The sequence below is a fragment of the Caretta caretta genome, chromosome 9 (assembly GCF_965140235.1).
Source record: "Caretta caretta isolate rCarCar2 chromosome 9, rCarCar1.hap1, whole genome shotgun sequence".
Taxonomy (NCBI): domain Eukaryota; kingdom Metazoa; phylum Chordata; order Testudines; family Cheloniidae; genus Caretta; species Caretta caretta.
Window position 1 is genome coordinate 43,794,187 of NC_134214.1, and position 23,992 is coordinate 43,818,178.

At 41.1% G+C, this 23,992-nt stretch overlaps 1 protein-coding gene across 4 annotated transcripts in view; it reads left to right on the top strand.

The window, feature by feature from the left end:
- The window catches only part of LOC125642570 (glypican-5-like), a 610,585-nt gene that overhangs the window by 222,598 nt on the left and 363,995 nt on the right, over positions 1–23,992 (top strand). For 2 of the 4 annotated variants that reach the window (XM_048864159.2, XM_048864162.2), the window contains exons 4-6: positions 5,118–5,251; positions 13,780–13,839; positions 15,915–16,040. In XM_048864159.2, coding sequence (XP_048720116.1) covers positions 5,118–5,251; positions 13,780–13,839; positions 15,915–16,040 — 320 coding nt within the window. The remainder of the gene's footprint in view (positions 1–5,117; positions 5,252–13,779; positions 13,840–15,914; positions 16,041–23,992) is intronic. The other 2 variants (XM_048864160.2, XM_048864161.2) reach the window with 2 other exon arrangements.

Consider the following 23,992-nt stretch of genomic DNA (forward strand, 5'->3'; position numbering starts at 1 on the left):
AGGAGTCCAACGTGGCCCATGTGGCCATACTAGACAAAACTGTGCTCTTGTTTACACCTGGGTAACCCCCTGGAAGTCACTGGAATTTTGAAGTTTGTCAGGGTAGATGCTGGACTTGATTTCGCTGGGGCTGCGTGGCTACAGATAAAGGCAGAAAGCTGTTTGAAAGGACACAAGGGCTTTAATAGTAACTCCAGTACTAACCACATGACAATCTCGTATTTTAAAATTTCAAACCTCTCTCTGTAGAATCAGAGAACATTGTGTTCTGAAATGGGGAAAAGGTCTCCCGATTTAGGGAAATAATATTCCCTCCAAGTCTAGAAGGGCATGACATTTTCTCCTTGTTTGATTATATTAAGTATATTAAATATGACCTAAATTTTTAAGGTTGCTCAAGCTGAGAGAGTTCAAAGGATTTTGAATGACATTTTTTTCAATTTATTTTTGTTAAGCCTTTGCAATAATTGTAAATAATCACTCTTATAAAGGACAAATGGCAGGGGTCAAGTAATCCTTCATATACATGAGTGTATGTTTCTGTGCTAAGGAAAATCCATAAAAGAAAACGGAATAGAGATACTTAGATCAAAATTTAGCTAGCATTTATCAGAGAAATTAGGATTTAACAGTCCTTGGCATTTAAAGCAAAAAGCCCAAGAAAAATATATGGCATCATAAAACATTATTGATATTCAGGTGGCAACAGCTTATCAGGAATACCAGCTTCTCAATGTAGTTCTTCACCTTTAGAAAATAGGGTTCGGTTTTTATTTTTATTATTATTAAAATGAGACAATAGGAACGGCTTAGCACTATCATAGGTGATAAAGAGACGTAACCTTTCATCTATTAGTAACCAAAGTTTGGCTGGCTTAATGTTGAGGCCTGGAAATTTAAAGAAGGAAATTTGAAAGATTAGGTTGTTAATAGTCTGTGTTGATTATGGGATTATTTTAGAAATATCTGAGGTAACTGAAAAATTAGTTGTGCAAAATCCCAAACTTGCTTTATTCTCCAGCCTTACTGATGATTGATTTTTATTGTAAGTGTTGCCAACTCTTACGATTTTATCCCATCCCACAAAATTTGATGTTTTCTTTAAAGATCCTGCTCCTAGAGTCAGGTAATTAGTGGGTTTGGGGTTTTTTTTAAGCATACAAGCTCTCCCAACCCCCTCCATGTTTCTAGCCCTCATAGTGGAGGAGAAGAGCCTGAAATTATGAAATCTAAAGTCTTAAAAACCAGAAAGCAAATATAAAGATTTTTTATTTGTTTTAGAATCTAATTTTTAAGCCAATCTCATGATATTTTATAAATTGAGTTTGGCAATAATGTTGTGTGTTGTGAAAGTGACAACAGACAACTAAGCTCTCAACTTTTTTAACCTCTTTAACAGAAAAATCATCTCTAGCAGTAAATTTCAGGTATCCTAAAACCTGAATATGTCTGTTTTTTAATTTTTTAATGGTTTTTTATTTACACTTGTTATCTTAGAGTTAGAGCAGGGGTCGGCAACCTTTTAGAAGTGGTGTGCTGAGTCTTCATTTATTCACTTTAATTTAAGGTTTCGTGTGCCAATAATACTTTTTACAGAAAACCTCAAAGAAAGATATTTTTTTTCAACTGAAATTTCACAGGGGAAAAATTTCAGTTTTCCCATGAATTCTGCTCATTAGTTAAGAACTGCCTTAAAACTAATCCACAGTCAGAGACTTGATTTGGCAGGTCTAATTTTTAAAGCCAGTGGCTCCTAGCTCTTCTGATGTAGTGTAATTAGAGAGGTGTTTGCAGTAGCTTGTACTGGGATGTTGGAATATTGCAATGTGTGAGACATATGAGGTGGAGAGCAAAGGATGCAAGAAACCCTTTGCCAGAATGTGACTCAGCTGCTTTTACACCCATCTGCCCAGTCTCCTATAGGTTTAAATGGGATTTTTGGTTTATGTTTCCAATTATGTGGTTTTAATCATGGGTGGTGTGGACAAAGTGAATAAGGAAAAGTTATTTACTTGTTCCCATAATATAAGAAGTAGGGGCCACCAAATGAAATTAATGGGCAGCAGGTTTAAAACAAATAAAAGGAAGTTCTTCTTCACACAGCGCACAGTCAACCTCTGGAACTCCTTGCCTGGGGAGGTTGTGAAGGCTAGGACTATAACAGGGTTTAAAAGAGAACTGGATAAATTCATGGAGGTTAAGTCCATTAATGGCTAGGATGGGTAGGGAATGGTGTCCCTAGCCTCTGTTTGTCAGAGGGTGAAGATGGATGGCAGGAGAGAGATCACTTGATCATTACCTGTTAGGTTCACGCCCTCTGGGGCACCTGGCATTGGCCACTGTCAGTAGACAGGATACTGGGCTGGATGGACCTTTGGTCTGACCCAGTATGGCCATTCTTATGTTCTTATGTGCTCTCAAAGGTTTGGAAGAGACTGAAATAAAATATTTCATTCACAAAGCTCTGCCTTGAGTGTATTTAAAGATATGCCCCTCGTGCGGTGAGACCAAAGCATATGCCACTGCTGAGCCGGGTGCATGGCTCCACCTCCCGCTACCGTGTGAAATGTTAGGATTAATCCAATGCATTTAAATCAGATTGCTGTAATATAAATTCACTGCGATACGTTACACTGGAATAGGCAGTAACTCGTATTCCTAGCACTGTTGGTCAGCATCTTGCATGCGGCTTCCCAAGTGTTCATTTTCAATATCTACAGCGTGCCTGCTTCTCAATTGAAAGTGTCCCTTCGGCTTATGTAGGAGTAACTTTCCTGGAGTGAGTAAACGGAGGTGGATTTAGCTGTACTGCACCTGTGCTGAGGAGAGAGAGAGACAACATAGCTCACTGGTGTGAAGAGATGAAAGAGAGAATATTTGAAGTCATCCATGTTCAGGAATGCTCAGCAAGTGGCAGAAAGAAAGACATGGCTCAGTAGGGTTTTTAAAAGTGCAGTAGAATGCACAGTACAGCAAGAATCCAAATACTCAAATGGCATAAGCAAGGAGACAGAGGCAGTGGCTCCCAATACCAAATTAAATGCTATGCTGGATGATGGATTTTTTTGTATTGCTTTTGATGTATTTTTAAAGTTTTTAATGTAGAAATAGATATTGAAAGATGATAATTTTCACCTTATAAAATGAGGACTGTTGCCCTATTATTAATAGTTATCTGTACTACAGTATTGAAGGGTATTAGTGTGCTAACATGCAGGGCAGTACCTGGACCCCAGTACACAAGGAGTTAACACCAACTTCACTTTCCCCTCCCCTTGGAAAATCCTCCTGGGAAGGGCTGCTGAAAAAAGAGCAGAGGTGAATGTTTATGGGTCGGCCTGGGAGCTGAGTGATTCCATTTTGCTTATGGAAACATGCACTGATTTTTATCAACAGAGATTTTCTTCTGCTGATTCCTACTTATTTAGTCCTCCTGTGACACCCCCAGCATACACTGGTGTTGTGTTCACAGCATATACACAGATAAGTTAGTTAAAAACAGAAATATTCTTGCTGGAAGGCTACAATGTAATACTGCTTTTTTTCTTAGAAATCAGAACAATATTGCACAAGAACCCCAAACAGAGGACGAAAACAGGCTGCTCCCTAAGGCAGAGAGGCACAACTCACCCCATCTTGCTTTAATTGGCTCTCTTCAAATTGACTCTGCTTGCGTGCACCACACTTTGCAAGCAGGACTGGTATCTGCCCCTGCTTCTCCTTCCACACTCTTAAAGTGATAGCTTCCAATTCCAACACAGTCCTCCTTCCTGGAAGAAGCTAGTTTACAATAAGCAATTTAATTTGGGTGAAATTCAGATGTTGGCTATTTTAATTAGGAGGGAATAATTTAGGGACCAAAAAATATATGCCGACTAAAACTTTGAAACTCGAGTGCCCAATAGAGCCTAGGCACTGAACTGAGAACCTGTGGCAGCTGTGAGGGCTCACTAAAAGTAAGGCTGCCTTTACTTAAGTCTCTAAATGTGGATTTAGGTGTCTAACTTTAGGTACCCAGATTTGGAAATTTGTCCATAAATCCCAGACAAACCTTAGTTAAGACTGAGTTACTATTAGAAATAGCGCCCTTAAAAATTATGTTAACAGAACGCTGTGCAGCAGTTAAAAGAAACAAAATGTTTAAAAGTCAGGAAATTCAGTGAAGGTTCATTACCACCCTTAACTCTGACCCCTGTATCTCACCTTATGCCAGTTGCATTTTCTTTATGGGCCACAGGCATTGCTAGACCCACCTACATCCCGTGTCTTGACTGGTAAACAACACTTGTGTATGGACTAGATGTTCAATCCTCCCCCAGTTCAACCAGCAGTTCTGAACACAGACACCAACATCCTACTTCTTATGATCTCATACAGGCCAGAGGCACAATCGACCCTCCATGCATCCTTCTGCTACAGACTAGAGCCTACATAATTTTGCACCTTACATTTTAAAGCCCAATAAGGTCTGAAGACCCCAATTTTACCCCGCCCTCCTGATTCAGGCTAGAAAAGCTTCTGTAACTAGCCTGTTCATCCTCCAAATAAGGGTCTGAGCATCCAGATACAGGCCAGAGATCCACCTTACTCCATACACCTTATAACTTCTGGCCAGATTGCCAGGTAAAGACAAGTGGGTGTGGAAACACTTTCTTCAACTCCTGTCCTATAGAAAGGCCCCACACCAATGTGTAGTTCTTGCTAGGCAGCTTTCTTATGCCCGATGTCCACACACATTGCACTTCAGGTTGGTCACCAAGTCAAGTGAAATTGTGATGTAGGAAAAGGGGATTGAGGCTCACTCTTGGAGTCCATCTCCAGGTGTGGCACAGTTGGGACACTGCATGATGTCCTAGTAGCTGGTAAATTGTCGGTAGCAATCATCTATGTCATGCCTGTTGACATTAACACTCTAGTGCAGGGGTTTGATCCCAAGAAAACAAGGATCCATCTGCCCCGGACAGCCTGCCCCAGACAGCCTCTTGTGGTGTGGTGCAGAGATTCCCTCATACGCAACGTGAGCCAAAATGGACAAACTTGCTTCTGTGCTATTTAATCTGCTTTTTACTTCAAACAACACAATTACATTTGTTTTTTCCCCTCCTTCTTTGTTACAGGTTGACAAAGTGTGTGGACAGCCCCAAGAAAGAGAAGCAAAACCTTCACCAGATAATATAGTGCAAGCAAAAGACATGGCTGAAACCCAGGCTCTCACGATGGCTCACTCTGCTAATCTAAACAATAAAAGGAGGTAACCCTACGTGAAACATATCTCTAAGTGCATTGAAATAAACCTTATTCCTCATAGTTTGCATTAACTATTTCTCATGCAGGAGTGTTTAAACCCAATTCTGTCCTCTGATATCCACCCACAACAGTCTTAGGCTTTCCTCGGAGGTGGTGCTAGTCCATTGGGGGCCCTAAACTGGAATCTTGTTGGGACTCCCCACACACAACACATAATAAAAAGCAAATAAGGGGGCCCCTTGAGCTGCTTGGGGGCCTAAGGAATTGCTTAGTCTGTTTAGGCCTAGCGCTGGCTCTAGCTTTCCTGATAGTTACATAGATGTATTTGAGGGAATAATTGGTCCCTGTAGTGCTTTCCAGTTGAAGCCTGACAGTATTTCTTGCAGGCCAGTCCTGATGTCGTTAATCAGTATTGACTCAGTCTTTAATTTGGCAAACTCTTATCGTAAACAATGGGAGCTTTGCCAGAGTAAAAACTGGGTGACTTCAGGACATTGCCCTGTAGGAGTCCATTTGCTCCTGGCCTTTAAGGACAATTGATATTGGGATGGATCATCCATGGGATGGGCTGCATGTGGGGGGAAGGGGGAGATTTCCATGATGCAGCGTTACTCCCCTTTTCTGTAGTGGAGGAAAGAATTTGGCATACACATTCCTCCCCCAGTTGATTAGGTAGTGGGCTTCTGGTGAATTTTCAGGGATTGAGCAAGGCCAGGTCCATCTGCGTGTAGGCCCTGTGCCTCCACGTTGGCTCCAGCCTTCCAGCCACCTGTCAGTGCAGCTACAAAGTAGCTGTGCTACCAAGGTGTCCCTCTGCCATGGTTCTCATGTGCCTAAATTATGTGGTGGGGAAGAGGGAATTTTGTGATGTGCATCCTCTCTGACCCCTCCCCGGCCTACACACTATTGCCCCCAAGTTCCCTGGTCTTCACCCCCTCGCCCACGTGAACCTTAGATTAGGGTTTGGGTGGGGACCGAGGATGTGCCACAGAAGGGGGCGTGTCTCTCTGTGGAGTGTCTCTTCCATGTGTGGCTTAGGGAAGCTGATCCTACCCAGGGTACGTTTAAGTGAATTTCAGTGCCAGTTTACAAGAGAATTCCAATTACTTATTACTGGCTAAATTAAATCCTGCTATGTCAGTATAAATCGGGAATAATTTCGCTGAAGTTAGTGGAGATGGGTCTGGATTTACACTGGTGTAACTGAGAGCAGAGTTTGGCTTTATTCCACTTGAGTGCCTGCCTCGATGAGTTCAGGCTGTAAGATTTGCACCCACATCTATTTTGATTTTTTCCAAACCTATGTGCATTCCGAAACCCAAATACACTGTCTTAAAAAAGAAAAAAGAAAAAAAAGTTGTGACTACAGTGTACTTCTCGATCACATTCTTCGGCAGTTTGCAACCAAAGCACAGCAACTTGTGCTGGTGTTTGGGGCTAACTGATTTTCATTGTGCAAGCTGCATGAAATGTAAAAAAGCAAGCAGCATGGCTGGTAAAAAATAAATTAGATTTTAAAAATTCCGTGGTAATAATCTGAAGTATAAACTGAAATACAGTTAACAGAATTTGTTTTTTAAATGTACTGGTCTGGTTCTGTCCCTGACAAGCTCTATCTCACTATCTTCACTCAGAATTGCATTTTTAGCAGAATTGGCCTATGAGCCAGATCCTGAGCTGGTGTAAATGAGCAATGGGTCACACCAATTTATACAGCTGAGGATCTGGCCCTGAGACTTTTAATTAATCAGAGAACAGCCCTTTGATATTTATTACTATAGATACCAAAGAAAATATAATAAAACTAATATGCTACTAATTATAAAATGTTGCCAGAAGCTGGTGAATGCATCATGACATCAGCTGAGCTGAGCACATCCTTACATTTCACTGATTAGTGTGATGTGTTATGGAAATGTAGTGAGAAAGGTGTGATGAAGAACCAGCATACTAGGAGTTAACGTATGAGCTGGTGTTGGTAAATATGTGGGGGATGGACTTCATCTTTCCAAGACCTGTGGGAAAACAGGTTGCGTAAAGTTTGTGCTTTGTTTTTGGAAATAACTGGAGAGCTATAAATATTGAGAAATATACAGTGATGGACTTACTATTCTTCATATGTCATTTAATCGCATATGTTATCAATAAAAAGCAATTTTAGCACATATAAAATTTTATAACTGATGTATGAAATCCTAAGTGCAGTGAGTTATGTTAAAATATATTTAGACAGGCAGATATCTTAACTGTTATGGAGAAACTAGTTTATGAGATTCATTAATCATAATGCTGTGTGGTGCCATGACTTCTGGAAATTTAAAATACAAGGAGCAAGATTTTCAGTTGTGTATCTAGGTACTAACATGGCCCCACAGCAGGCCACAGTAACTAGTGGATTTTATCAAGACCCTGGGAGGTAGGGAAGTATTAGCCCCACTTTACAGAAAGGAAACTGAAGAACTGGCTAGATATAGTGATTTGCTGAGCCAGGAATAGGACCCAGGTCTCCCAAGTCCCAGTCTATTGCTCAGCAAACGAGACTATCCTTCCTACTCATCCTGAATTCAATGGAGATACATCAGTGTACATCAGCTGTAGATCAGGCCTGTAACCTTTGCAGAATGATTCCAAGTTCAAAGAGAAGAATTAGTGTGGTTTACCATGTTTCTTTTCCCAACACACTGAGGGAATCACAGTGATCTGTGCTACAGCTCCTAATCAGACAGCCTGTATTTAAAAAAAAAATAGAGAGAGAGCATCCAGCAGTTGTTTGCCAAGCCCACTATTCTGTAGTAAGCTCCACATGGGCACAGGGCTCCATCTACGCAGAGCCATATAAAGAATCATGCCCGGAATCATGAACATCTTGATTTTCAAAAGATGCTGTGCAGCTGCATCTTTGAAAATCAGGCCATACAATGATGAATGACTAGCGGATTGAATGAACCTTTTTCCCCCTCTGCGTTCCTCTGAGACAATTACTTATCAGCCTAGCTGCTCTGCTTTTCCATTCTCGTTCTGGTAGGATCTGGTTGGGAGCAGGACCTTCTCAGTTCAGCGTTCCTTTTCATGGAACTCCCAGGCCTCGGGTGCTGTCCTCTCCTTGCTGCTTTATGATCCCCGAACGGGCCGTCTTGTCCGGTGAAATCCCTTGCTACGCTGTTCAGTGAATCTGTGACCATTTAAATTTAAGTTCCCTTTCCCCAGCTCTGGATATTTTCTCCCTCTTTCCCCATAAACTCCTCTTTTGTTTTTGTGTGCCCCATCTTCTTTCGTTTGTTCAGGGGAGTGACTCTCTCTGCTTTGTTCTGTCTCTAGCTCCTCCTTTCTCATGCTCTACAGAGCTAGAAGCAGAATAGTGAGTTACCCAGCTCATCAGCCATGACAGGTTGCTTATTGGTTCTCCCCGTAACTTGCTCATGTTGAGAGAAGAGGGTCAGTGGGGATTCTGTGCTGCTGTGGCTCTCTTAATTCAAACACATGCTGTTCCATGATTCTTCCCTCTCTCCACTGCAGCCCAGGGCCTGTTCCTGCTCTCTCCCTCCCACAGGGACCAATTCTGTGTAGCTTGTAACCTGCACACATCTTCTGTACTCATTCTTTTGCTTTCAATCCCACCACGACCTAAGCCTCGGCATGCAGACACACACACACAGCCACTTCCTCTTCCTTGGGATTTCCGTATGACCAGTAAAGCAATCTACATTACATCAGTATGATACCTCTGGCTAAATAATAGGGGCCGCACCACTTACACTATGTCAAAGTGAAAATAGCAAGTTTTATTGATATGGGTTTGACTTAGTGTTCCAAAGAGAGGTTTTCCAACAGATTATCTACTGAAACTGCCTCAGATGCATGGAAAGTCCTGAAGACAAATATGTACAATGTGGCAATCAAGAGCTTTGGAAAGAATACTAAAAAAAGTCTGGTGGTTTGTAGACCACTTGGAGATACTGCTGCCACTCGATGAGAGGAAAAGATCACCTACAAAAGTCTGCTCCTACTACTGATTCACTCAACAACCTAAAAGAAGCTCGTAAGGTTGTTCAGATAGTTTCTAGGAGGTGTGCTCAAGAATTTTGGCTGGGTCTCTATGACAGCGTCCAATAGGCGGCTGATGCAGGTGACAGTAGATGGTTATATGAGGGCATTAGAAAGTCCATTTGTCCGATAAAGAACAAGACAGCTCCGCTGAAAGATCTGGATGGCAATAGCTTAGCTGATAAAGGGAAGCAACTGGAGAGGTGGATTGAGCACCATGGAATGATATACTCAAGGGAGTCTGTAGTAGACCAACGTGTGTTAGTGGAAGTGCCTGGGTTTGAAGTTATGACTTTGCTGGATGCCAAATCTACTCTAGAGGAACTTGAACAAAACATCAAAAAGATTCCCAACCACAAAGCTTCAGGATCTGACTGTTTACCTGATGAAATCTATAAATGTGCAAACAAAGACTTGCTGCAAAGATTACACAAGGTACTGCTACTCTATTGGAAGGAAGAAACTGTTCTGCAAGATTTTAAGGATGCTCGCTTCATCCAACTCTATAAAATTAAAGAAGCCAGAAGTTATTGTAATAACCACAGAGGTATATCTCTTCTTAACATTGTGGGGAAAATCTTAAGCTGTATTCTTTTACCTAGACTTCAAACTTTAGCTGAGAGAATCTCTCCTGAGAGCCAGTGTGGCTTCAGTTTGGGAAGGTCCACCATAGACATGGTCTTCTCTGTAAGACAACTGCAAGAAAAGTGCAGAGAGAAGCGTATTCCACTGTACATGGCTTTTATAGATTTAACAAAAGCCTTTGACATGGTTAGTTGGTTAGGGCTTCAGAGTGTTCTGACGAAGCTTATATAATGAAATCCTTACACCGTGGCATGAAGGCAACTGTAATGTATGAAAACCAAAAGTCTCACTCGTTTAACATCAATAATGGAGTGAAGCAGGGTAGAATATGAGCTTCTACAGTGTTTAATATTTACTTTTCTTTCCTGCTTCCACATGCATTCTGTGACGTTCAAGAGGGTGTCTATCTTAGCACTAGACATGATGGAGGTTTGTGGCTCATAATGTTTATGCCCTACAACATCTTATTACCAAGTTCTCTGATTCATGCAAAATCTTTGGGCTAGCACTAAGCTTGTAGAAGGCTATCATGCACCAAAGCTCTTCAGAACCAGTTCCAGATATCACCTTAGATGTTATTCATCTGAACGTTATTTACCAGTTTTGCTACTTTGACGCTACTGTTACCAGCAATGTAGATCTTGATGCTGAGCTCACTAGTAGAATCAGCAAAGCATCCAAGAACTTTGATCTTTTGCAAGATAGAGCCTAGATAACAAATAACAAATTGTCAACTAAAGTGAAAATCTGTATTTATGACTGATGACAAATATGCCATAAGACTAAACAGCTTTGATATAGATGCTTGCATAAAATTCTTTGAATAAGATGGCAAGACAGGGTGACAAATGTGAAAGTGTTAAATCATGGTGGTATGTCATTCTTGGGAACATTGATTTGTAAGAAAAGACTCAGGAAGCTTGGACGTGTCAAGTTAATGGTGGATTACTGGATCCCAAAGAGTGTGCTGTACTCTGAAGCTCACAAAGGGACTAGAAAGAGAGGCAGAGTGCTGCACAGATTTTGAGATGTGTGCAAAGATCACTTCGTATCTGCAGATGATTGGAAAAGGAATGCAGAATGCTGCTCTGTTTGCTAGAGTCAGCTTGTAGATGGAGCAAGGCATTCTGAGGCGGACTGGATCAAGCTTTTGTGATGACCAGGGACAGAGGAGGAAAGAATCTGCTGCTCAGATTCAGATCATTGCTAGTGCAGGGATGTACCCTACCTGTGGATGGGAGTGTCACTCTCACATCAGACTCAGCAGTCATCAAAGAACTCATCAGCACATACACCATGCTCTGTAAAGAGCAACAGTACCATTGATTTACTGAGGGATTCCAGAGTACTATAAGATAGAGTAGATGTTACTCAGTAAACTAATTCAAAATGCTGATACTCCATCCCTGACCTGGCAACCTACTCAAATACATACTTAAATTCAGCCCAGGACTTCAGCAGGTGCCTAGCTATAAGCACATGCTTTAATCCCTTTGAGTGCAATGGGATTTAAAGATGTGTTTCAAGTTAAGCACATGTCTAAGTCCTGTGCTGAATAGGGATGGATTCTGAATTAAATCTTTTAATCACATGCTTAGCTCTGGGACATCTCATGCACTTAAAATTAAGCTCATGTGTTAAGTGCTCTCCTGATATAACATGTTTGTATTTTGCTGAACTTTTTCTCTCACTAAAATGGATTCCCTAATTCATCTCCGTGTAAATTCAGTTCCTGCACCTTTTTTTCTTAATTCTACTAAATCTGTTTCCTTTGGGACAATGCACGATGACTGAAATTTGTACAAATACTGCATGGTCTTAGTAAATTTCTAACTCTGAATGTATTTACAACACTACAGCATGAAGAAGATATATAGATTTAATTACCTTTTTTTTAATTGCACAACACTCTTCAGAGATTAACTGAAACTGGCAACATTGCTGTTGTAGTCATTTCTTAACCTGGAGGTTACTGTAATGTATAGCAGGGATGTCAGGAAAAATGAAGCTACATGATGATGTAGGAATACACAGAGCATATATCTCAATCAGTAAATTGGGATTTTATTGTTTATTTCAGCACAAAACACTCTTTGGGCTTGGATCAGAACACTTGGGAAAGCGAAAATACCCTCCTTTAGTATCTGTTCTGTATTTAATATATTTTTCACGCCACTAAACACAGATTGGATACAGATCTACCTACAAATATAGAAATATATTCTGCTTAGCAAAGAAATAAAACATGGCATTTGGTCTCTAATTAGAGAAGGCAGCATTTGAAATCTTACTATGTCAGGGTTTCATTGTTCTTTTGTGACCCGGGAGTCTTTTATTTTTATTAAAATAACTAATTTTGAGTTTCTTAAGAAATGTATGAAATCAATTCTACCTATTTGATTTGAATTAAATGTATCTGTTGGCTCTAACTGTAGGTGTGTTTAATGTTCGAATTTTATCAAAGAGGAAGTACAAAACACATTGTTAATGCCAACTGCAAATCAAATGGCTATGGAGAAGATTAAAACAACTCAGAACAAGTGTTGGTAGTCTGACCCATGCACATAGTGCCCATTGGCCATTGTTTTTCCCCAGCATAAGGACTGCTTTGTGTTTAGCTGGCCCACTAGGAGCATCACCCCAGTGCAAAGGGGACCCTCTAGTGGCACAGCATGGAACTGGTGTAGCAGTACTCCCATGCCACCATCCCTCCATGTGGTCAGTATGGGAACATGGTGGGTTAATGAGGAAGTGGTCAGGGCATCTCAGCACACTGGCCATCCATGGATGTTATAATGGCTTCTCAGGGCCATTAGCAGTCTCAGTAATTTAGAGCAGCCTTCCTTTGCTAACTTATCCCCCAACTCTCTGACTTCCGCTTTGTGCTGCTCAGTGCTGTTGAAAATATAGTCCATTTTCTTCAGTAAAGCTTCACTGGGTATCTAAGGTGCACAAGGGTCTGTGTTGCCTTTTATGTGCATGTATAGCTCCCAACAAAGCCATTGCATTATGCAGAAGTATTGAGGGGTGATTAGACATCCAGAGCCTGATCTTACACTGACTACTCCTGATTTATTCTGATGTAAATGAGAGCGTCATCAGGCTCCCCACCATATGTGAAATAGTTAATCCAAATATTTCTATACAGCTCAGGATGGCAGAACCACAAAACACATATGTATGCTTGAATCTGGACTGCTAAAAGAGCCATTATCTTGTGGAAATGTGGGCTTTCCTAGAGAAATCCATTTTAGCTGTTTCCTCTGGCATGATCCTGTGAACTGGCTTTTCTACTTTGGAGGGTGGTTCTTATGCACATGAAGTCCTGTCTCATTCAATGCTATCAGTTGTTGAGTCCCAGAACTGAACAGCACAAAAATCTGTACTTGCATAACCATGAAAAGATTAAACAGATTGCTCATTACCCTGAAAAACGAAGAGTTTCCACCTGTACTTCCTTTTGTGTGGTGCGCAAAGCCATTTTTTCCTATTGTTTTCTCATATACATAAGAGCTGACCTGTATTTACAACTCATTCATTCCATATATGGATATGGTAGATTTCAAGTCCATAGAATTTATTTTTAGCATGTTGTTGTATTTGCTGCATTTGTAATTGTAATTTTTGTTTGAAGCTATCTTAGGAAAAAGCTCTTCAACCACCAGCCTTGATGTTTTTCAGTAATGCATTGACATATTTTTAATTGTATCAGTACTTTGGAAAATCTCATGATAGTTTTCCTCATTTGTTTTCTGAGATAATCCTGTGCATGTGCTTGATGACCCTTTCTTTCAAATAATTTTTACTTTTTTCTCATTTCTTTTCCTCATTTGCCTGAATTCCTGCTTCTCCCCCACCCCCAACCTCTTCTGATTGATGCTTATTCTCCCCGGCCTATTCCAGTTCTCTGCCTCTGAAAGCTTCAAAGAATGACAAATCCAGAAGTTTGAAAAAAATCTCTCGGTAAGAATGAAAACAAGGTGACATATTTTGTTGTCTCTTTGTGTAACTCATCCAAATTATAAGGCTCTTGGTTCCATTACCAACTCTGATCTAGGAAAGACAGATGTTTGAATACAGCTACTTTAGAAATCAATAATGGTTTATTACCATGTGAACCATTGGAAAATACAATTTTCCTATTAAAATTTAAATAGTTTTCCTTTGTAAGAAATGAAAACAGTAGAAATCAACACGTAATTTTATATTTGCTAAGATATTATTTTGAGACTTTGTGTTTATGTATGTACAACATAAACTGAAATCTTTCAAGAATACCAAAGGACTTTACAGCTTTGGGAAAACAGGGTTAAGATGAACACTTAGAACACTTAGAAGAGTGCATTTTGAGAGAGCAGTGTGTTTGGTAGACTGACCAACCTTCAAGCTAGGCATCTCTGCAACCTTCATACAATGGATAGCCCTTAAGGCGATCCTATGGGGGCAGGTAGTGATGTATCTAAGTCATAGGTTTACTACTTATTTAATTACTGCACCAAGCAGAGAGAAAATGTTTGAGGAGGAGGAAAGGGAGAGGCAGAGGTGCTCATTCCATGCTTGTGAACCCAAAGTGACTGCACAGTTCTGCTAAAATGACATGAATAGGCTCAGATCATATCTTCCTTAGAACCAAATGATTGCCCTCATGTTAAAACTACACCAGCTGTGTCCCTGCTAGGCTTTAACCATGTGTTAGTTACCCCATAGTAGCTAAAACTTGGTTGTAAAACCTCTTATTTCCTAGTGAAAACTAGGCCTAAGAAGGGCTAGAGGAAAAGGAATCCATCCCCCAAACCCATGGTTTGGCAGGAGTGGGTGTCTAGTGACTCTGCTGTGTTTGCTACATCCTGGGGAGTTGAGTCTTGCTAAAGGCCCCCTTTGTCCCCAACATAGTAACAAATACCTTGACAACTCCCGTGCAGTGCGACCCACCATATCACCAAACCCCTTGTCCATGGAATGTCGCCCTATACAGCCTGCCCCCTGGAAGCAATTGAACCAGAATGGTTTTGTTGTCTTTCCACACTGCAGTGTTGATGGCATGGGAGAGCAGGAATAGCAACAACTGACCTTTAGAGCGCTAGTTTCAGTTTTTGTGCATGGCTTTGCATCATGTCCAGAACAGTATTTTCATAGCACCAAGGCTTAGACATGAAGGGTACCAGTTAGGAGTACCTAAGGTTACAGAAATAGTTCCCATAATCTCACTCCTTGGAATTCTAAACACAGAGAAATACTCTGGTATCTGAGGTAAAGCTGTGGTCATGTGGGTAAACATTTATTTTATATGGTTACCTCAGTAAGACAGGTATAATCATGTATTAGGACATCAGCTGGTTACCCCTGGGAAGGAATTTTTCCCTCCATTCAACATCAGACAACAGGCTCTTTGCACTATCCAGACTTTTTGTTTTTCCTCCAAAACATGAAGCACAGGCCACGACTACTGGCAGGGCACCAGACTTGATGAGAGGGAGCATCCTTTTTAAGACAAAGCTGACATGGAAGGCAATGGTGGGGTGGTGCTAACCCCCTCTCAACAAGGTTGGCTTTTCTACACTTGAATTGTATGTTCAAGTCACCTAATGGAGGACTGCATGGTTGGTTATAGGTAGCCTTTTCCATCCAGTAATAGCACTGACAGCATCTTAATTAATCACTCCCTGGCTGGGGGGAAGGGTAAAAATATTGACTTTTAGTTATAGACAGAACACATCCATTTAACAGAAAACAAATAATGTTTTCTCTGTTGATACAAAAGCTTTAAATGAATTTTTCAATCCATGTGGGATGCACTAATGCTGTTTGTTAACGCTACCTTTTAAACACAATGTAATCTATTAATGCTGTGGTAAATAGGGATGGAGGATACATCAACAACAGGAATACACTTTAAACAAGAGCAAATTAACTTTGCTAGATTTTTTCTTTTTGAAAGGGATGCAAACTTTTAATTTTACAAAACCATGAACCAAAGATTTAACTTACCCCAGGAATTCACTGCTCTGCTGTTAATTTCTTCTCTTCCTAATTTGTAGAGAGTTCATCAACTACATGAAACGATCCCGAACCTTTTATGCCTCTATAGCAGAAAGGCTGTGTGATGGGGACCTGGTGATGCGGGACAGCTCGACTTGCTGGAATGGAGAGGATGTTGTGGAAAGGTAATTGAGAGAGTCAAATTTTGTACTGAAGATGGACATATTTATGTAAACAAAACTGGCTTTCCAGATCCTCCTGGTGCTTTAAAAAGCTCTGTATTAGATATGATGCATTGTCTTGAAATGACATGTTACTTTATATACTAGAAGCAGTTTAATGACCTTCATGATCCTTAAATATCTGATCATTTTATTAACCCATGAGATTGCGCTAATGGGGTCTTCAAATAGTGTTGTATAATCTCTATGAGGAAAAAAAGCGTTTTGAATTATAATGAATTATACAGTGAACTGAAACACTTTCCAAAGAAGACTGAATAACACTGATTTTGGGCCCACTTTTCACACACTGAAGCCCTACAATAACTTGCTGATCCAGTTGCAGATCTTCCTTGCTGGGAGAATAAGGGTCATGCTTTTAACAGTAAGGGCGGGGGCACGCTAGGTCCAGAAATACCAGATCATGCTGTCTTGATCTTTTTTTAACCTGCATACCAGTAAAGCTTTTCAATGGGGTTAAGTTGGTTGCTTTGAGTCTTGAAAGTAAGAAGAAAGAAGGAAATGGTGCAGCTGTGGTACGTAGGTCATTCTGAGTGTGCAGACTACTTAGTTTTATAAGCAAAATGGGAGGGCAAAGAGTATGTACCACAATTGTTAATTAGACTCCTAAAGTATGCCTATACTGCAATAAACCCCTCACAACTGGCTCAGGTCAGATGTCTAGGACTCACAGGGCTCAGGCTGCATGGGTGTGAAATTGCAGTGTAAATGTTCAGGCTTGAAGTGGAGCCTGAGTTCTGGGACCCTCTGCCTTCATAGGATCCCAGGGTTCCAGAATGTCTACACCGCCATTTTATAGCCCCACAGCCCAAGCCCCACAAGCCTTAGTCCATTGACATGGGCCAGCTGTGGGTGTTTCACTGCAGTGTAGACATACCCCTAGAGTTTAATGAAGTTGGTAGGGTAGGAATGGAACTTTCAGTTGGATCTCTCTATTTCTCACCTTGGATCCTTTCATATCCAGTCTGCCCCCTTCTGGTGGCATAAGTATGTGCTTCTTTGACCTCTTAAACACTATGGCCCCATGTGTTTGTGTAAAACAAAACAAAAGCCTTGTCAGCAGACAACAATATTTCATTTCCTAGGCACAATTATTGCTATAATTGCTGAAGTCTGCACTGGCTTCTAGGTAATGGTGGATCCAAGACTTTTGTTCACACTACAGAGAGGACATGAACACTTTTAAAGCTAATGAGGGTCCAGATGGAGGCCCCAACCCTGCAATATGTTGTGCCTAGTCAGATTGCTGCACCCCTGCACACCATGTTGAAGCCAGCCATAAAAGTCAACTCATCCATGTGCTTCACATTACAGGATTGGGGTTCACAGGCTCTATCGTGCCCCTGTACTGTGGAGGTAGTGCAGCTCCAGGTCCTGTGCGCCATCTTCCCTCTGCCCCTTCCAGTCCATGCAGGGCTGGGTGTAAACTTGCCCTCACATTTAGTGAGAAAACTTCCAAACCGATGAAAGCAAATAACCGGAGCATTACAGAGACTGGTTGATTGAAAGCATAACACCGGTTTCATTTTGTGTACTCTCTGAGCAACTGTGGAACTACGGTAAGATGAGGCCATGCTATGTTTCAGATGAAGCTGAGATACTGGTATCAGCAGCTACCGTCAGGGGACAGGCAGACTAATGTAGATGGATTATTTGTTTCTTTGGAGAATTTGACATTGCATGAAATGGTTTGGTTTTAATCCGAAATATGAGTGGTTCAACCTGTAACATGACAAATGTGACAAATTCAGTTACAGAAATCTAACAAGCACCTCCCACTGAAAAATGACTTGCTATGGTTGTAAAGCGCTTTTCTGTGCTGCGCTCTGATGGCATTACAGTACACACACACATTCAGCATGTTGATGTGCAGCATCTTCAAGACGTGTTTTCTTGAAGCTTGTTCCAATGTTTAGAGCCTTTTGGAATTCTTTGCAGATATTGTTAGTCGGAGTGCTGCTAAAGGGGCACCGCTAGAGCAAGGCCTCTGAAATAATTACGGATGGATAGTCAAGGAGCAGGAATAATGTCTTGGATTCCTGAAGGGAATGCCCTGTACTGCAAGAGTAGCTTGTACTCCACCAGGTTTGCTCTGATGCTAAGCTACTTGTTCAGAGATGGAGAGGGGGCAGGGCTATGGCCTCAGAAACATCCTGGCCTGGCTTGTCCTCTTGGACCCTGAAGTGCCATGATCTGTACAAGATGGTCTCCTGCTTTCCAGTGCTCAGGGAGCACTAGCAACAAAACTATGTTTCTCTCATTTTTAGTAGCCCAATCCTGCCCTCAACTCTTGCTGGAGGGGCATGTGGTGTAGGTAAAGAGATGCAGAGGGCACTCTTGGGCCGGCAAGCAGTGTGGCATCAACAAGAGAGCAGCCTAAAACCTATTCTGAATTATGCCAGCTACCAACAGCCCTGACAGGTCATAATGGGATTCAGCAGGCAGGAAAGCATAGGGAAGCTCTGGTAGTGCCTGTTCACCCCAGACATCCCCTCTATTCCAGCAGCAGGGAGAGGGTGAGTGCTGGGAAGACTGGCTCCTATGCCACTGGATGATCCATGCGAACCAGAACTGCTGGGCTCTCCCTGCAATGGGAGCTGCTCAGGGTGCAGCACCAACTTTAGGCTCCTATTTTTGAAAACCTTGGCCTTAATCCCAAGTGAAATACATTAGGTGAGAAAAATACTTTAGGAATTTGTAGTTCTTTAATATTCTTCATTTGTTCCTCAGGTAATATGAACCAGCTGAAGTCTTTGTACTGAAATTCAGAGTTGGATATTTAGTTGAATACTGCATGCAATTGTGGTCGCCCCATCTCAAAAAAGATATATTGGAATTGGAAAAGGTTCAGAAAAGGACAATAAAAATGATTAGGGGTATGGAACGGCTTCCATATGAAGAGAGATTAATAAGACTGGAACTTTTCAGCTTGGAAAAGAAATGACTAAGGGGGGATATGACAGAGGTCTATAAAATCATAACTGGTGTGGAGAAAGTAAATCATCATCATCATGTTCCTATTACGCTTCTGGCATTTAGGGCAGCGACGAAGCTCCTCCACTCCTGTCTGTTTCTGGCAGTGGTTCCCCAACTGTGCCCCAGGTTTTTCAGCTCGGCTTCCACAGCTCTTTGCCATGATGTTTTCGTGCAACCTCATTTTTGCTTGCCTTCAGGTTTCCATCTTATTGCTACTCTGGTGATGGAATCAGTTTCCATCCGAAGCACATGACCGATCCATCTTCAACGCCTCCTGGCAATGATGATGCTCAGACCCTCTTGGCTGCACTGTGTCAATAGATCTTGGTGTTCTGGGCCAACATATGTGGAGGGTTTTTCTGAGGCAGGTTGTATGGAATGAAAACAGTTTGGACATGTCATACTTTCTCATTCCCCAGCATTCTTCACTGTAAAGTAGTGTTGAAAGTATACAGCGCTGACAAATCTTGAGTTTGTTTTTGGTGGTGTATTTTGATGATTTCCAGACTGTATTTAAGCTCCTGAAGGTGTTCCTGGCTTTATTGATTTTGTTCGGGATGTCCTGGCTTGTTCCACCATCAGGGTGCTACCCAACTATGTGAATGTTTCTACATTGGTGAGAACATAATCCTCTATGCATACTGGTGATGGTGAGGCAATATTAAGGGCCATGATGTCTGTCTTATTGTGGTTGATTTTCAGTCCAATTTGCTGGCTGAATGCATTGAGTCGAGTTGTTTTTTCTTGTATATGGTGTTGGATATGTGATAGGAGAGCGACATCATCTGCAAAGTCCAGGTCTTCAAGGGATGAGAAGTGTGTCCATTTAATGCCTCTTGGCATGTCTTCTGTTGTACGCTGCATTACCCAGTTGATGGCAATGTTGAAGAGGATTGCAGACATGACACACCCCTGATGTACTCCTGTTTTGACTTCAAAACTGAGTTCACTGTGATCAACACTGCATGTAAAGTTGAAATAGGAGCTTTTGATGACGTTGATTATATGGAAAGGAATTCCATATGCCTGCAGAATGCACCATAGGCTGGTCCTGTAAATGCTATCAAAAGCGTTGCCATTGCCATTCTAAGCACTGTTTTATTACGTTTTGTAGAGTGAAGATGTGGTCTGTGCATCCACACACTTTCCAAAAATCAGCTTGCTCTTTTCTGAGAATGCTATCGAATAAGGAGGTGTTATTTATTCCTTCTCATAACACAAGAACTAGGGGGTCACCAAATGAAATGAATAGGCAGCAGGTTTAAAACAAACCAAAGGAAGAATTTCTTCACAAACACACAGTCAACCTGTGGAATTTTTGCCAGAGGATGTTGTGAAGGCCAAGACTATAACAGGGTTAAAAAAAGAACTAGAAACATTCACAGAGAATAGGTCCATCAAGGGCTGTCCCTAGCCTCTGTCCCTGGCCCTCTGTTTGCCAGAAGCTGGGAATGGGCAACCAGGGAAAGGATCACTTGATGATTACCCATTCTGTTCATTCCCTCTGGGGCACCTGGCACTGGCCACTGCTGGAAGACAGGATACTGGGATAGGTGGACCTTTGGTCTGACCCAGTGTGGCCATTCTTATGTTCTAGTTTGGTTTTTGCACTGCTCAGCCATTACTAGAAATTTGCAAGTCTGCACACAAAAGTGTCATAAAAGTAAAGTGATTGGGATACAGTTTTTTAAAGGAGCTCATGAAAGCGCTTTTTAATCCCAGAAAGAAAGACTCAGAAGAGCCCATATAAAGAGATCATCCAGCATGGAAACAGGCAGAGAGCTATGTCATGTGACAGTATATTTACTTTTGTTAACTGTAAAAGCGATGGAAAAAACAGTTATTTTAGTCTCTCCCCTCTCGTCCCAGCCCAGTGAAATCAATGCTGTAGAATGTGCTTCGCTCTCTCTGTGGGACTCTTTCCAATGTCATTTCTGGTGCTCTGCGTATGAAGATTTTACAGAATAAGATAACATCTACTCTAGGGACAGAAGAGGGTCTTTGAGTCTAGCCATGTCCAATACTGTTATTGACAAAATGTGTTTTAGTGCATTGTAACTCAAGCAGATCGAAAATTTTCCAGATGAATGTTTCTTCCATCGGAAAATGCCAGTTCCTTAAAATCACAAATTCAGTGGGAATGTGTAGATTATGACGAAATTATGTTTTGAGCTGCGTTTTATTTTATATTAGATCATAAATTACAGTGATATATTGTTTCAAAAGGTTTTATCAAAACAATACAATTCAGTTGATCTGAAACAATTTTTTTGTGTGGACATTTCATTTCACTGGAAATTTCAAAATGAGATATTTTTGATCCAATCTGGAACAAAAACAAATTTTGAAATCACCACGTTTCCCATGAAACAGACACCCCAACAGCTCTATTTATAACACTATGTGTAAATAGCTTCAACGTAATTGAATAAAAGACTATGGTATCTGGAGATAACTTGGAAATTTAAAATTTAAAGAGCTAAGTGTATGACAAATGATTTGCATGCAGGCTAATTTTGGAGATGTCAGCAACAGTGTAATATTCTAAATAGTAGTTTATAGTGATATAAAAAGAGTCAGGCCCTTCACTGTTTAGCACTGGTAGGGTTATAGAATCAGAAAGGTAGGGCTGGAAGAGAACTCAAGAAGTCAAACAAGACAGTCTATCCCTCTGTGAGTCTGGTCAGTGCTTCTGTTCCAGGATCCTGCAGTGCAAGAGGCATATTGCAGGATGCACATTAAGTGCTTGTAAAAATTTTTCAAACAAAATAATTTTCTGCCCCCAAAGTCGGGCCTCATAGAAAATTATTACAGGAAAACTTTGTGTTCAATGAATTTTTTTCCATTTTTTAGTGGAAGGCTTCTAAAATAAATTAATTGTTTTGTTTGATTCCAAATCTGAATTTTTCCTTTGGTTTTTGATAACCCCCAAAATATTCCAAATACTGGAAGCTAAGAACATTTGGAAAAGTTATACGGTGGTAAAGTTGCAGTGATTCATTTTTCCTCTTGACAATCTGTAAGTTTTGAAAAGTTGATAGAGAGAGGGAGGGAGAGAAAAGAGGAATAAGTGGGGATTGAAAGAGGAAAAGAAAAATCTGAAATGTTGAAAACATTTCCCTTTCCAAAGCCCAAGTACAATGGAAATTTTGATTCATATCTAAAATGTCCACCCCAAAATGGAAAAAATTTCAAATGAAAATTGTTCATTCAAAATTTTTGGCAGGAAAAAAAATGTGTTTTTCAACCAGCCCTGTGCACATGGCGGTAAAGGAGGAGAATGTACCTCAGGTCATGTGTGTTGCTGACAATGCTACATGTAATAGCTGGTTGGGGGAGTTGATGTGCCCCCTTGCTGGCAAATATAGCTTCTTTCAGAACCTAAGAGGCTGGCATAGTAGCCAGTTCTTCCTCCTCATGCCCTCTTCAGCCATGAGTAGAAATATTGCCTTACTACTTGCCTGAAGATTCATTTCATTTATGCTCTTTCTCCCTTCCCAGTGCACCAGAACTGCCAGGGTAAGATTTCTTCGATAATAAATAGCACTGATCCCAAAATATAGACTTACTGCTGTATCAGATAATAGAGCTCCAGTATTAATATGGTGGGATCTCTTTTGAACCTTAGCTTGACGTTACTCAGCCTATGAAACTGGCAGCCATCCCAGTTTTTATTTCCTTGTCCCTTCTTGTATTTCATATGGATATCTGGAAACTGAGCAATATTTATTTATGGCATACACTAATTGACATTCAGGCTCTTTGGGAAAAATAAATACAATGCTTACATTATTTATAACACACAAATGCAACATAAAACACCACGAGACGGTCTTCAAAAATGGGCAGGTACATCAGTCAGCAGATATAGCTGACTGTTAAGTTCTACCAAATGATCTGGTGTGCAACATTCACACTGTAATGTCTCATTCTATTGTAGCTTTCTAGATCATGTCTGAGACTTGAAATGACCATACCATGATGTAATATGATGGCAATGTAAAAAAGTTGGCGTTGTGTCAGAAATTCATAAAAAAATATATTATGAAGAAAAAATGTTTGAGACTGAGTGTTTTGTGCAGATTTGTGACTAGGCAAGGGCATGCTGTTCAGATGAGCCACAAAAGACAGCCCCACCAATGACCTGCAAGCCGATGCACTAGGGCCTTCATAGGTTATGGAATGACACCAGTAGGAGTAAGCTTTCTCTCCCCCACTTGCCACTAATACTATCCTGCCTGCGAATAGAGGTTTTTCTTGTGGGAAGGAAGGTTTCACGATTATTTCATGAAACCTTGTGGGAAAAAAGTCTGTCTATAATAATCACAGGGTACTTGTATGTCCCCAACCCTTAGTGTAGTACCTCACAACACCCCTATGAGGAACTTTCTGTGATTTGCAAATACTTCTTCCTTGCTGCTGTTTGAAACTCAATCCCTTTATTCTTTTTAAGTAGGGCCTCTCATCAATCACTAGAGGATTCTGCCTCTCTTTGCCCCACTTACCAACCAGCAGGGTAAAAAGTCTCAATACATTTTGAAGGGGACTGTAAAGGCCCAGTCCTACAAGGTGCTGGCTTCACTGGGAGCTGAGGACGTAGATTATCAGGCTGTGTGTATAGGCCTTGTTGTTAGTGAAGAGAGGGATCAGAGACTTGGGTGATGATTTTCAGCACTGGGTGCCTAAAGTTCAGCTCTTGAGTCCATGGGCATTCAGAGGGAACTACCATGTGCTAATCTGTTATGAAAATTGTACTTATGTAGGTCCCTAAGGGCCTTATCCAAAGCCTCAGTAGGAGGTTTTCCATCGGCCTCATTTGGATCAGATCCCAAAAGAAAAACATAGGAACCTAACTTCCTATGGTCTAGGTATATAGTTGAACTATCTTTTCTGATGCAGTCCTTTTTATGTGGCTGGAG